Raw genomic sequence first — 14,526 nt, 5'->3', positions numbered from 1 at the left:
GCAGTCTGGGCTGAGGCGGATAAGGGGGAGCCTCCTGGGCAGTGGACATGAGGGCCTGGGAGCAGATAGATGGCAGTCAGACACACGTCGCCAGGGACCCGGGGAGCAGAGACGGTGGGGGTCGGGGTCATGGATGGTGAGCAGAGAGACTTGAGGAGGAATGTGACCTCGGGGAGTCAGAGATCCTGCTGGCGAGAGGGAGCCTTGGTCGCAGATACGAGTCACAGCAGGGCTGTGGGGAGTGAAGAGGCGATGGGGCATCACTATCACTTTATCAGAGACCAAGAGTGGGTTCGAGTCAGTGACCGCGACTACCCAGAGGTGTGTGATCTTCCGGGGATCGAGGCCCTGATGGTTAGAGACTGAGGTGTTGCTGGGGACCTGTGAGGTTGGCGGTCGCTGCCACTGATGATGGGAGATGACAGACACTGGTCATCGGGGACTTGGAAGGGAAGACTTGGCAGTCACCCGTGTTGAACGCGATGACTCTCACTGGGCAGTTGGAAGATTTGATGGCAAGGAGGCCCCTCCGCAACCAGGGGCAGTGGTCCTGAGGTCACTGGAGACAAGTGACCAAGGACATTGCTGAGAGACGCTGGTGCGGGGTGGCGTGGGCCTACGGACGCTGATCACGTATGATCAATCAGACCCGTCCCTGATTAGGAAAGTCCTGATCGGTGACGCTGGTGACCACACCCTGCATGACCCGGGATAATAGTGACGGCAAGGTGGTGGTCGGGCGCAGGGGCGTTGGCAGCCTGGCTGGGGACACTGCCGGAGTGGGTGTGGCATGGGTGGTGAGAGGTGGTTAGGTGACGTGACCGGCAAGCGGGGCCTGCCGCTGGAGACACTGCTGAGCACAGTCAGTGACCGGACACAGCCCCGAGCAGAGGCCTCGATGAAACACCGGCAATCACGACTGGGCAATCGGCTGTTAGTAAGCGGATGTCTACGGTCACAGGCTCTGGTGATCAGATGTGTCATTGATCAGGAGTGTCAGTCATGAGGACCGTCCCCAGTAACCAGAATCATTGATTAGAGAACAGCACTCAGTGACGTCAGTGGTCAAAGACACCGGTAAGCAGGTTTGCCGGTGGACATGGACACACGGACAGTGGTGAGCAGGGAGCTCAGACACAGGAGCTCGAGAGGATGGCAGGGGGAGCCACCCCCTGGGCTTTCCCTGAGCCCTGCTGAGCCCTTAGGAAAAGGGCCAGCATGTGGCTAAAGGGTGCAGAGCCCACAGCCTCCCTGAGCCTCCCCCACACGCACGGAGACCCCAGGACCCCCACCAGGCGGTGAGGAAGTTCAGGTGGCACAGTTCAGGGGAGGCACAGGAGCCCTTCCATCTGAATCCCAGGGCTGTAGGACCTGTTGGCTCTTAACAATCTCCACACCCAGGTGGGACTCAGGAGCCCCGTGAGCCCATGAGGCAGGCCAGAGGCATTCACAAAAAGTATTTTATTATTCTTAACAGTATTCACTTTGAAGGAGTAGGAAGAGAGCATACAGTTTTTACAGACAATATATAAATGTTGTACATAATTAACAATAACTTAGTTCACTAATCCAAAATAAAACGAGCCAAATAAAACATAAAACCAGAAAATACTGCCGATTCTTCTTCTTATGCGGATACTAGTACAAAATAAGTTACTTCCGGCTGTGGTGCCCCCTATTGCACTTGGCCTACATCAGCACAGTCCTCTTCCTGGGCCGGCCCCCGCCAGCCGCCGCGGCCGCGCACAGACTCTCCGCCCGGACACGGTTATGTACAGCTGTACCTTGGGAAGGGTCCAGACACCCACAGCGCAGCACAGCGGGGCCCCGGCAGCCCCACCTGCTGGGCAAGCCCCCCGAAGCCTGGAGAAGCCCCGGCCCCCGTCCGAAGACGGTGCCATCTGAGAGTCTCTCCAGCCACAGCCTTGGTTTGTAGGTTTTCTTTGTTCCACAGCAAGGGCTCTTGTGGCCACGTACAATTGACTGGACCCAGAGAGTTTAAAAATAAAACAACTCGTCAGCGAGTTAAGCTTATGCAGGTTTTCTCCTTTTGTTTTTTTTATGTTTCTCTTTTGCGTCGGTGTTGGAGAAGAGGGGTGTTCAGGGGCTAGCAGAAAAAAGACGTATGTACAGGGCGTCTCCGGCCGAGGCGGTGGCACCGGCTCGGGGCCGTGGAGGGCGCTCGGGCCAGGCTGGCTCCAGCCTCAGGACCAGAGAGCGATGTGGGAGACGTTTCCCCTCTCAAGAAAGCGCTTCCTTCCTGTGACCCAGCCCTGGCCTGGGAATCCACACAGGGCCGCCCCTGATTGTCTCTGCCCTCCGGGGCCTGCGCAGCCCCCCTGGAGAGGCTCAGCCCAGCTGGGTTCGGCGCTTGCAGAGGGGGCCCAGGTCCCCCCAGAGACCTGCCCCCAGAGCCGGGCAGGCGGGCTGGCCACGTGGCACCTGGCCCCAAGAACCAAGTCTCCCCATCCTTGTGAGAAACCTGAGCCAAATAAATTCCTCCGCCTGCTCCCCTGCCTTCTCCGCAGCCCCCGAGTGTCCCTCGCCCACTCGCGTCTCTTCAGAGTTGTCCTTTACGCTTACAGTCCTCGGCGGAAACCCCGTGTGGGTGCAGCCAGGCTTGCCCGGGAGCGGCTTCACAGTGGTGGCCAGGGCGCCCACAGGTGAGGCCGCGCGTGTCCAGCTGGGCGGGCAGGGGCCGCGGTCTCGGGGCGGGCCGGCCAGCTGGGCACTAGGTCCCCCGCGCCCTTGGAGCGCCGTCCCTGGCGTCCTTCTGTCGGTCCGTGGGGCGGTCCCTAGCCCATGGCGGTCACCATGCTGGATGGGTGGGGGTGGCCGAAGGAGAGGCTGGAGGGGGGGTGGATGGGCGTCGGGGTGGGCAGGATGTGACCGGAGTGGCTGAAGGGCGGCAGGTGGCCCACAGGCGCCATGTGCCCCGCCAGGGCGGCGGCGCTGAATGGGGAGGCCTTGTCCTGCACACACCTGGACAGCTCCTCGAAGCACTCGGACCCCTTCTTGCTCTTCTTGGACTTGCTGGACATCTTCCGGTTCCGGGTCTGGATGCCTTCCTTCTTCATGGTCAGCGGCCTGTTCACCTGGGGGCCCACGCAGAGCTTTCAGAGGCTGGAGCTCCCCTCCCGGCCAGACCACGCTCCCAGCCTGGCCAGGGGGGCCCCTCCCGAAGGCCCATTGGCCTCCAGGGCCTTCCTGCCCTCCCTGCCAAGAGAAGCGCCTGTAGGGCGCTGCCCCCCTCCCCACCCTGCAGAAGCCCACCCACTGCAGGCTTTGCTTCTGAGCAGAGATGCCCGACCAGGGGGCCGTCCTCCAGCCAGCTCGCCCCCCTCGTGGGAAGCCCTTCTGGCGCTCGCTTCCCAAGCCAAGCCGCGCCGGGGACGGCGGCCCAGGCGGGTCCCCAGGGTCCCCGGGGCGGGGCGGGCGGCTCACGTTGTGAAGCTTGTAGTAGAGGCCGCAGGCGTTGCACACGGGGTCCCCGTTGGCGTTCCGGCGCCACAGCGTGGTGGTCGTCGTCTGACAGTTTGCGCAACAGGTGCCTGCTCTCCTGGCAGCCGACTGGGGGCGGGGCGGGGCAGGGTCGGCAAGCTGGGCTCCCACGGCCCCCGCGACCTCCCTCCTGACCCTCACACCACCCTGGCTCCCTTCCCCAACCCACTGAGCCCAGGAGCGCAAATCGCCCAGGAGTCTCCGCATCTCAGAATCAGAAACCTAAACCATCACAGAACTTCAGACTAAAGCGCTCTCAGAACCGAAGGGGCTGCGAGAGCTGCAAGGGGAAAGCAGCCACCTCCCCCAGCCCTCTGAACATGAATGCCACGCACGGAACCCACGGAACCGAGGCTCGGAGAGGGAGCCCCTGGGCGCCTCAAGCTGGGGCTGCAATTCCCACAAAATCCACAGTCCTGGGCATGTCCAAGCCCCAGGGCCAGAAGACGGGGCCCCTCAGCTGCCCAGGGCAGGGAGGAGAAACGCTCAGGAGTCACGCTGCACACCGCCCAGCGCAGTAGCCACTGGCCACATGGCCATTTAAATTCAATTGAACTACAGTTTAAGCAAGTTAGAAATACAGTTTCTTCAGTCGCAGCGGCCACATTTGAGGGGATCCCTAATCACAGCACAGCTGGAGGCTACCACAATGGATGGTGCACACCCAGAAGGCATCCATCAGTCACAACCTACTGGACAACGCCGATCTACCTGTCCAGTTACCTGTCCCCCAGTCCCCAGGGTCCCGACTGCCCCCAGCCCCTCAAGGAGTACAGGCCTGACCTGGAACACCTCCCGGAGAAGGCAGCAGCAGGCGCCCCAGAGGCGGGGTGAGAGCAGCTTCACCCCAGAAAGCAGACACCCTCTCCAGCCCCACAGCAGCAGCACATCCCAGGGAACGGTGGGCGGCGGGCTGGGGGCGGGGAACCCAGGCCAGCAGGGGCAGGCGTGACCCCAGGCCCCAGCCTGGTCCAGAGGGGCCAGCCTGCAGCCCCGGGCGGGGAGGGGTGAGGGTGAGTAAGCAGCCGGAGCTGGAATTCTGACTCAGGGGTTGGCCTCGCATCCTCCGCCTGCCCGGGCCCTCACCCCGCCCTTGCTCCAGGAAAAAAAACCAGGGGCCCCCGAATCGGCAAGCGATTTAAGCCTCCCTCGTAAATCACTTCGCCCTGAAAAAATATATTTATTATTCTTAGCATTTTACGCATTATTTGCAGAGTGGAGGGTATTAGAAATTTCAAAACAGCCCAGCGAGAGGCAGGACTGAGCCGAGGAGAGAGACTGAAAACTCGCGGAGTCCGGAAACAGATACGCGAAGTTTCCTTATCTTTGGGCTGCAGATGTCCGGATAGGAAACTCCGGCAGGAGATCCGAAAGGGCATTTTTTTTAAATCACTCAAATGAAAATACACAGTATAGGTGACTCCATGGAAAAATAATAAAGGGCAGGTTTTTTTTTGGTGGTTGGTGTGTGTGTTTTATTTAAATAAGCACGAGGAGACTGTGTGTTGGGAAGCCAGGGAGAGCAGCCCCGGGCTACAGGGAACATGACTTCACGGCCCTATTTTTAAAAGTTTAACAGAGGCCAGGGGATGGGACCTGGGCCCCTGGATGCTCTGCTCCGGTGGTGGTGTTGGGGGGGAATCCCTGAACATACCAGGTGGGCTGCCCAGGGGAAACCTGGCCTGGAAAGAATCTAGCCTAAAAAGCCGGGCTGCCCCAACTGCCAAGCAAGTGATTCTCATGATAAAAGATTTCCAGCAGCTGCATTTGAAGGCTTGTTTTTTTGTGTGTAATTAACTGCGGCTCGGCCCAGGTCGACGCTCCGGCCCGGGTGCTCCCCCACCCCCAGGCCCCCCGCTGCTCCTACCAGCCTCCGCTTGGGCTTGATGAGCGGCCGGTTCTGCCCGTTCATCTTGTGGTAGAGGCCGCAGGCGTTGCACAGGTAGTGCCCGGTGCCGTCCCGCCGCCACAGAGGGGTGGCTGTGGCCCCGCAGTTGACGCACTCCCGGCCTTCTGCAAGGGGACGGGGGACACAGGGTCACACGGGCCAGGCTGCTGCAGGGGCCTGCGGACTCTTAGTTCCAGCTGGGCTGGAGAGGGACCAGGAGGTGGGATTCAGAGGGCAGCTTATGGTGGGGAGGGGAGCAGGCCCCCGGGTTCCGCTCAGAGCACCAGCTCGAGCCGGGCCGGAGGCTGGGCCCCCTCGAGTCCCTCTCCTCTCCCCCCCGTCCTCTCTCCCCAGCTGCGCCTGCCTCTCCTGGGTCCCTGTACCGGGCCCTCAGATTCTGCTCTCCATCCCCCGTCCTCGGTCACTTCCGTCTCTCTCCCCAGCCTCCCGTGCCTTCCGCCAAGGCCCTGGACTGGGATGGAAGTTGCTGCTGTTTCAAACGAAGTAGAAGTAAATACTCAGCCCTTTCGTTTTTAGGCCGAGCGGGCTGAGTGACCTTGCGGGGCGGCTCTTGGTGGTGCTAGTTTGTTTTGTTGTGAGAAGACCATCTGGAATTCGAATAGAACGTAAAACCAATTTGAGAGAAAGGACAATTTAAAAGACCAGCGAGCTGGTCAGACAGGGCCCCCCAACGTAAGACCCAAGTGGGCACGGGCAGCAGCCTCAGTGCGAGCTGACCCTGCACGTTTCTCCCCACGTCCTTTAAATTGGCAGCCCACACAGGCAGGAGCGTGCGGCTGCTGGACTCCGGAGCGAACGTGCTGAAAGTGCTCTCGAAGGGGCTGAAAGGAGGTAAGGACGGCGGGAGCCCCACAGCAGCCTCCGCGTCTGCTCCCTAGCCGGCTCCAGCCAGTCCCAGCAGCCCCGGGCAGAGGCAGCCCCTGACCCCCGAGCAGGGAGGGAGAGGGAAGGACACGCCAGGGGGCAGGGAGCGAGCTGGTCCCGGGAATTTGGCCTCAGGGGAACTCTCCCAGGGAGATTGGGAGCCATGAGATCCCTGATCGAGTTGCAGATCTAGATTCCTTAAGGGTCTAGAGCCCTGAGGAGGGCAGAGGGCCCCCAGCGCAGCACCGATGTTCAGGGACACACGGACACACACGTCCGAGCCGCCAGGCCGCGCTCCCTGCACCCGGCGTTCTCTCTCACACAGTCGTGAGAACCTTCGCTTCAGGCTCAGGGAAGGGACAGGGGACCCCTGGGTGGGCAGTGGCCCACCTTGGAGGGGAGGGTAAGGAATGGGAACAGGAAGCAAACTCTGGGGCCACCAAGAGCACCTAAGAATGTCTGCAGGCACCTTCTCCCCCATTCTGGGGACTCAAAGATCGGTCGGGGGCCATCAGCCACCCCCGGATCAGAGAGACCTGGGCCGCCCCCTCGCCCAGGTCTCAGCCCCCTCCCACCGAAGTGCAAGCCCTCCCCACTCCCCGGAGGCCCTGGGCCCTCGCCTCACCTGAGCAGGAGCGGGCCTTGCTCCGCTGCTTCGGGGTGAAGCTGGAGGCCGGGCCACCCAGGAAGCCTCCGGGGTGGAAGAGCCCACTGCTGTAGTCGTGGGCGGCAGCTGGCACGTAGGAGGGGTAGGTGGGGATGGGGTGGTGAGTGGCAGGCTGGGTGCCCATGGCGGCCAGGCTCGGGCGCAGGGGGCTGCCGCCTTCCATCTTCATGCTCTCGCCCAGCGGCACCTGGTACTTGATGCCATCCTTGTCGTCCCCCCTGGGGGCGGCACTCCCCCCTGCCGAGGAGGAGGCCGGCGAGGTGGCCCCGGTGGTGCTGGGGTCCGGAGACACTTCCTTGGGGGGCGTGGGCGGGAAGCCGAAGAGGTGGGTGCCCGAGTGGGCTGCGGTGGGGGTCAGGGAGGCCACTGAGCCGCTGCCGCCCCCGCCCCCAGCCCCCGCCCCCGGGTACACGGACAGGGGCCCCCCGGGGCCTCCTGCGGCCGAGGGGTGCAGGGGCGTCTTGGAGAAGGGGCTCACGGTCCAGGGGTTGTGGTGGTGCGCAGCGGCCGCGGAGAGGGCTGCCTTGCCCCCGTCCAGCCAGGGCAGCCCCGGGCTGTGCAGCAAGTGCGGCCGGCACATCTGGCCTCCGGTCAGGCGGGCTGCGGGGGAGGGGGAAGGGGGCGTCAGGGTGCGCTGGGGGAGCCAGGACGCCCCACGCTCGCGACCCCTACCCAAAGACAACGGGAAAAATAACACCCCAACCGACAATTCACCAGGAACGTCAGTCCCCAGCTGAAGGACAAGTGGCAGAGAAGGAGCCCCTGGACGAGCCGGGAGGGCCCCCCTACCCCGCAGGTCAGCTGGAAACAGGCAGAAGCCCCAGGGGTCCCAGAACCTCAAGAGGCCGCTGCCCCCTCCTTTCCCGCCCCGATTTCTCAGCGGCCCCGGTTGCTGCGGACCCCACATCCGGGAAGCAGGCAGCGGGCCTCCCCGCGTCCAGCGCCGGGCGCTCGGAGTCCGGGTCCTGATCACCCTCGGGCCCGGGGCTCACCGTGCGCCGGGCTGTAGGAGACGCGCGCGCGCGCGTGGGCCGGGTTGGCGTAGTAGGGGTTGCCCTGCGAGTCGAGGTGGTTGAAGAAGACGTCCACCTCGTCGGGCGGCAGCAGCTGCGCCGGCTCCATGTAGTTGTGCGGCAGGCCCGGGTGGTGCGAGTCGGGGTGCTGCGCGTTCAGCACGGCGGGGTGCGCCATCCAGCGCGGCTGCTCGGGAGCCACCTCCATGGCTGGCGGCGGAGGCGCGGGGTCTGCGCGGAGGCGGTGGCGGCGCGCCTGCACGACGGAGGGGGCGTGAGGGGGGCCGTGAGGGGCGCCGCCGCGGCCGGACACCCCCAAGCCCCACGGTGAGGCGTCCCGCGCGCCGCTGCGCCCCAGCCGAGCTCAGCCGCGGACCAGTCCCGGGTGGGAGGAAAGCCCAGAGCTCAAAACGAAAGGAGGGGCGCGGGGGGCCGGCTCAGCCACGCACGCTCACACCGTGACTCGGGTACCCAGAGCCACACACTTCTGAGCACGGGGTCACACGCGGGGACAAAACCCCGGCACCAGTGACCCCAACGCACGTACAGAGCCGCACTTTAGTCACCCCCTATCTCGCCCCGCACCGTGCCGCCCCGCACCATCCCTGTGCACAAACGCATAAACAGACTAAAAAGTTAAAGCGCGGCGCCCGGGGGCCCCCGCGGGGCGCACGATGCTGGCGACACTCATAGAACTACTCTTGGCGCTGACCTCTCCCCCGCCAGACACGCACACACACGCACGCAGCCCCACGGGCCAAGCGCCAGCCCCCCGCGCGCTCCCCGGCGACACAAGCCGAACTTCTCACCGAGGCTCCGCACAGCGGCCACCCGCGGCGCGGCCCCCGCAATGACCTCTCGGAGCCCGGCGCGCCCCAGGAACCCCCCGCCCGCTCTCGCAGCCCGAACTTACAGACGCAGCGGCGCGGGAGGGGCGCGGCCTCGGCGCGGGCGGCGCGGGCTCGGGGACGGCGCGTCAGGAGGGCCGGAGGGTCTCACGGGGTGCGAGCAGGGGGCAGCGCGCGCCTCGGCCTCGGGCCCGCCCGGCTCCGGCCGCTCCGCATCGTCCGGCCGAGCTGGCGCCAGCTCGCGGCTCCGGCACAGACATGAAGCGGGGGCCGCGCGCGCCTAAGAAGCGCGCGCCAGCCAATCAGCGCCGCGCGCCGCCCAGCCTCCGCCCCCCATTGGCCGGCCCGCGGCTCCCGGGCCGCGGACTCCGGACGCGCCCGCGGGCCGCCCCCAGCGCCCGCCCGCCCCCCCTCCCGGCGGCCCCTGCTGCCGACGCCCCCAGCCCCAGGACCCGCGCCCCGGGGCGAGCTGCTGCTCCCTTTTCTCCGGGCCCTCGTGGTCCCCCTACCCTCCGGGCCCTGCTCCCAGTAACTAACCTCCAACCCGGCCCCCTCCCCAGAAGCCTGGGCCGCGCACCCTCTGGGCGTTCGGTGTCCTCTCCCGGGGACCCCAGTCCGTCCACTCTCTCGGACCCCGCCTCCTTTACCACTGAACGTGGCCACGGTGGTCCACCTACCTCCCCAGGCCGTTCCGTCCCCCAAGGGGGACTCTGGCCAGACCGGGGGCCAGGGTTTCGGAGGACAGCTGCGGGTCAGGAGCAGCGAGGGGCAGGAACTCCAGGGCCTCCCGTGGGCACCTGGGCCTCGGGCGAGAGGCCGCTTAGGACCGCTGGACGCGGTGGAGGTGGCCTGGCTGGGGCTCCGGGGAGGGGGGAGGGGGCGCCCCCTTCCCGGGCGTGGCCTTTGCAGACCGACGGGCCGAACTGCCTGGGGCGAGGCCGTGCAGACCCGGACTGGCGCCGGCGCCGGCTCGAAGGAGACGCCTCGGGGCGGGAGGAGGCATTTTCTTCCTGGGGGGTGGAGTGGGGGGGGGGGTCCCTAAGGCGTCCCCCGGGCAGAAGGAGACGGTGGTCTGAGAACTGAGACCTCAGCCACCTGGAACTGCTCTCCACAAACGTCCAGTCCGGAGATGCAGCTTCGGGTGAACCCGGCCCCGCGCGCCGCTGTCTTTGCTCACTCCCATTGTACAGACAGGAGACCGAGGCGCCTAGGGAGTGGGTCGGGAAAAGGAAATTGGGGAGGGGGCCTGGAACAGGTGCGGGGGTAACGGGGAGTCACCGACGTCCTCAGCCCCTCTCCCCTCGCTGGGCCCACGGCCCTTGGGGGTAGAAGCCCTGAGGGATGCTAGGTGGGCCCGCGGCAGGGGGGAGGGCCGGGGTCCCGGCCACCCCCGGGAGGCGGGGGGAGGGGCGGCGGGATTGACAGTCGGTAATTGGGTAACTGGAGGCCGCTTCTCCGGCCCGGCAGCCCCGCCACCGCGACGCCGGGCCCCTGACGTCACCCGATTCGCCAGGAAATGAACTTTTTAATAATCTGAGGAGGGAGGAAAGCCCTCGGTCCCCTCGGCTCGGGGGGCACCAGGCCAGGCCGGGCTCCGCCAGCATGCCCCCGTCACCCCCTCCAAGGCCAGCTCTGGCAGCGCCACGGGAGCCTTCCCCTGCCTCGGCGTCCCGCCGGCCCTTTCTGTCCGAGGCCCTGGCGCAGGTAAAGGAGAGGGGGGGACAGTGGTGCAGAGGCCTGGGCCGAGGGAACCCGAGCGTCTCTGGCCCTTGGGAACCCGTCTGCCCTGGCCGCTGGCCGCGCCTCCCGCTCCGGGGCGCGCGGGGCCCTGGCTTCTCGGAACTCCGCTCCGCGGGAGAGGAGGCCGGCGCTCGCCGGGTAAGACGCACCGGAGCCGGGAGCGAGAGCTCGAGGCCCTGAGCGCCGAGCCTCGGCTGCCGGCCCAGGCAGGTGAGTGGCCTCGGCGCCTCCCGGCTCGCGCGCCCGAAACGGGCGCGGCCTGGCCCGGACCCGCGGTCTCTCCGTACGTCTGTTTCTGCTCCCTGCCTGTAGCTTACGACTCATCAACGCGTAAAACGCGATCGCAGCGAAACCTCCAGCCTGTCTTGCCGCCTCAGAGCCCAGCAGGGGCTTCTCAAAGACAACGCGGCACCGGGGACAATCCCCGGTGTCCGGCAAGGCCGCCCCATGGAGTTCAAAGTCGGGGATGGAGCGCGGGAGGCCCCGGACTCGCAGGCCGGCCGCCAGGCGGTGAACGCCGGAGCCGAGCGGAAGCTTACCGCCGACCGCGATCCCAGCGTCGGTTCGCGGGGAGACGGTCGTTCCGAGCTTTCAGGAGAGCAGGTAATCGCCTTTTTCCCCTCAAAGCGCGGTTCAAATGATCTCCGGGGCTGGATGGGTCTGCAGTTTCATAACCGCGAGCTAGGCTGCAAGCTCCTCCGGGGCAGCCTGAAGCCCCTCCGGGGCAGCGTCCCGGCCGCCGCAGGGATGGAGTGACCTGCCCGGTGGGTCGCTGCTCGAGCCGCAGCCCCGCGCTGCCCGCCGGCCCGGCGCAGCTCGAAGCCCGAACGGGGGGATTTAATTACTCCGCTCGGCGGCTCAGAAAATCGCCGGGAAGAGGAGCTTAGCAGCGCAGTTAAGCAATGCTCGAGCGGGGGGCCTCCGGAGAGCCGCACCAGCCCCCCTTCCCGCAATCCCGGCCTAGAAGAAAAAAGGGAAAGAGGGACCCTGCCCCGTCTCCCGGGAACGTGGGGTCGCCTTCCCAGAGAAGGCAGGCGGGCAGGCGGCCTGCTCGGCCGCGGCCTCCACGGTAACTGAGCCCCTGCGTTGGACCCGGGACTGCTGCCTTCTCCCGCAGGAACGAACCCGCAGGGAGAGGAAAGCAGGGAGCCAGGCAGCTCGGCCCCCAGCCGGCCAGTAATGGGGGGTCCCTCGTGTGTCGGCTGGACAGACCGATGGATGCTAACCAGGGGCCTCCCCGACTGAGCAGTCAGACCATGGGATCCCTGCTGAGGGAACAAACCTCCAGGGAGGCTGAAGGCAGCTCCCAGCTCCTAGGATGGGCTGGGCTGGGGTGGGGATCCGGGGCTGCAGAGAGCGGATTTATGTCAACTTAGGGCCTTGGACTTTGGGGGTCTCCAGACACCCACTTTGGAGGCACGTGTTCCTTTTTTTCTTCTCTTTTTCTTTCTCTCTCTCTCTTTTTTTTTTTTGGTTCACTCGCAGGGATTGTTGCGAATGCGGGTCGCTGCCCTTTGGTCTCACTGAAGCTGTTCCTTTCCTTACATGGGAACAAGATTTTACAAAGGACTGGGGAAGGGCAGCAGCGAAAACTGAGTTTTCTAACGACCTTTTCCAAATGACTGGAGACTTTCCGGTGGAGTGTGGCTCAGCGGTGTCTGGGTGCTTTCGCAGGGAGCTGGGAGTGCAGACATCCAGAGCCTCAGCCCCGCGCCCAGCTGCCCAGGGCTCCCCCATCCTGGGCAAGCCTCCTCCCCGCCCTTTGTTTCAACTTCGCTCCCCTCAGGGACTGTAAGTTCGCCCTCTCTTTGTAATCTCTCTTCTCACCTTTCCCCATGGGCATCTAATTGGCCAGCAGTGCAGGGCGCTCAAAGAAATCCATTTGCTTAGTGGCTGCCTTCCATAGAGATATTTAATTTGCCACCCAGTAGCCCCCCAGCTCCACTCCTGCAGTGTGACTTGAGGGGTCCTGAGGAGGAGTAGGGGACTGCTCTGGCCAGAGGGGTTCAGAAGTCTCTAAGGCAAGGCCTGAGATCGGGCCTCAGCCATCCTCCAGAGGGGCACCCCCGTGCGTGCGGAGCCCCTGCTCTTTGAAGCTCACTCCCAGCCCCGTAAACTCCGACACTCCCTCTCCTCCTGCCTCCCTGCTGCTTCTCTCACTCCCTGCATGTTCTGGGCCTTTTTGAATCGTAAACACCAGGGCCCAACATTCGACGTGTGTCTGCACCCTGGGCCCAGGCTCCCGGGAGATCTTGGGAGGTTCTACCCGCCACCTCCAAGCCCGACAGCGTGGAGCCCTGCTGAGACCTGCAGACAGTCGAGCGTGGTGCCCCCTCCTCTGCGAACGGCCACGGTTTGCTCTGAGGCCTGGCGGCCCTGCAGCCCGGCGATAGGACAACGGGTAAATCCGTTTCGTTAGATGCAATTTGTCTGCAATTTGTCAACCCGGCTGGGAAACGCGCCCCAGACGCCCGGGCCGCCGCTGGCCCTTCCTGCTTCTTGGATCCTGCCTACTCATGAACGAATCCCAGCGTGAAGAGCCTGCATAGACCAGAGCTCACGGCCAGATGTCCCCGACCCCCGGAGACCTGGCTTTTTCCAAAACAACGAATTTCCTTCCGTGTTTTCCGGGAAAGGAGCGGCTGCAGCATCCGGGGGCCCTGAATGCCAGACCTTTCCCCTCGCGGTTGGGGCAACCTGGAGTTCAAGCCTGACCTCTGCGGAACGATTCTAAATGCCCTGGGTGTAGACAAACCCAGACCCCCGCCGTCTATGCTTCCCGCCTCCCCGGAGGCAGATCCCCGAGCCGGCGGCGGCCCCATTCTTATTGAAATTCCACTAAAAGGATTCCGACTCCGGCATGGGGCAGGGGGGAGACTTCCAGACCCCAGGTTCTCCCCACCCGCACCCCAGCCACACAAGATAAAGGGCCGCGGGGCGCGGCGCGCGGGGGCGCACGCAAGAGCGCGCCGGGTTAAGCCGCGCAAAGCCGGCGCACGGGGCCAGCCGGCAGGTGCAGCCCGCGACCGGCTGCCCGGCTCGGGCGCATCGCCGCCGCGGCCTGGAGGTGGGGGGCGGCCAACACAAAGGGCCCGGCCCCGGGGCTGGGGCGGGAGGGTGTGCTCTGCGTCTCCCGGAGCAACCGGGAACCCGGGGCCTACGGCTCCGTCCGAGAAATGGGAAGGCTCCCGCCCGAGTCGGGCCTGCTGGCCACAACTCCCCAAGCGCGCTCTCCGGTTTGGGCCCCTATGACCTGGGGTTCCAGGCGCTCGGATTCTTAGAGCGAGCCCCGAAGCTCACATGTTGGGGGCACCAGGCCAGGCGGACCGCTCGACTAGGATGCCAGGTGGGCCGAGCCTGGGGGCTGGCAGGGCCCTGGCCAGGCGAAGGGTCGACTTACCAAGCGAGATGCGGTGGGCGGCGCCCCCGGGCGGCCGGGGCCGGGGCGGAGCAGGGCGACCAGGGAGCCGCGGGCAGGCCGCGTTACCAGCGGGGCCCGGGCGGCGCGGAGAGCGGCCTCATGGTGTGCGGCGGGAGGCTTTTGTTTGCGGGGTGGATGACGGGGCGACGGCAGCCAGGAGGAGACGTGAGCGGTGAGCCCGGGCGGCGCTGGCCCTCCCTGCCCCCCGCCGCCGCGGTCTGCTTTTATTTCGACATCACTTTGGTGGGCGGGCGGGTGGAGGCGGGAGCGCCGCGGAGGGGCAGGAGGGTGCCCGGGGCTCGCGCCCAGCCTCCCTGGTCCAGCCACTGGCGGCTGGTGGGCGGTGGGCACTCAGGGCGCCTCTCCCTACTTGCGTCCACTCCAGCCCACTCCCGCCCTGGCAGGGGCGCATACGCTGGGATGCACCCAGAAAGGCCGGCGGTCTGTCTTCGGAGACTCTCCCCGGGACCTCCAGAGACATGGGCACACGCGCTCACACACGCACGCACACAGATGCCTGCTCCTCCTCCTCCAACCCACCTCCAGTCACAGGGCCGCACGTA

The 14,526-nt window shown here is 65.6% G+C and overlaps 1 protein-coding gene across 1 annotated transcript; it reads right to left on the bottom strand.

Annotated features, from left to right (window-relative positions):
- Positions 1-1,446: 1,446 nt before the first annotated feature.
- Positions 1,447-9,048, bottom strand: GATA2 (GATA binding protein 2). The gene is made up of 6 exons (NM_001192114.3): positions 8,868-9,048; positions 7,934-8,210; positions 6,900-7,541; positions 5,369-5,514; positions 3,445-3,570; positions 1,447-3,095 (listed from the first exon to the last, which is right to left on the bottom strand). Exons 2-6 carry the CDS (start codon positions 8,160-8,162, stop codon positions 2,796-2,798), a joined length of 1,443 nt encoding a protein of 480 aa, NP_001179043.1. The 5' UTR covers positions 8,163-8,210; positions 8,868-9,048; the 3' UTR covers positions 1,447-2,795.
- Positions 9,049-14,526: the final 5,478 nt, after the last annotated feature.

This window comes from Bos taurus, chromosome 22 (genome assembly GCF_002263795.3).
Source record: "Bos taurus isolate L1 Dominette 01449 registration number 42190680 breed Hereford chromosome 22, ARS-UCD2.0, whole genome shotgun sequence".
NCBI classification, from domain to species: Eukaryota; Metazoa; Chordata; class Mammalia; order Artiodactyla; family Bovidae; genus Bos; species Bos taurus.
This window is presented reverse-complemented; position numbering and strand designations above follow the sequence as displayed.

Bases quoted from the DNA above. Each gene is read 5' to 3' on its own strand.
- GATA2 (NM_001192114.3), bottom strand. From the start codon at position 8,162: ATGGAGGTGGCTCCCGAGCAGCCGCGCTGGATGGCGCACCCCGCCGTG. The intron at 7,542-7,933 runs GTGAGCCCCGGG...CCTCCCCCGCAG, and splicing joins CTCCTACAGCCCGGCGCACG to CCCGCCTGACCGGAGGCCAG. The intron at 3,571-5,368 runs GTAGGAGCAGCG...CCCCGCCCCCAG, and splicing joins TCAAGCCCAAGCGGAGGCTG to TCGGCTGCCAGGAGAGCAGG.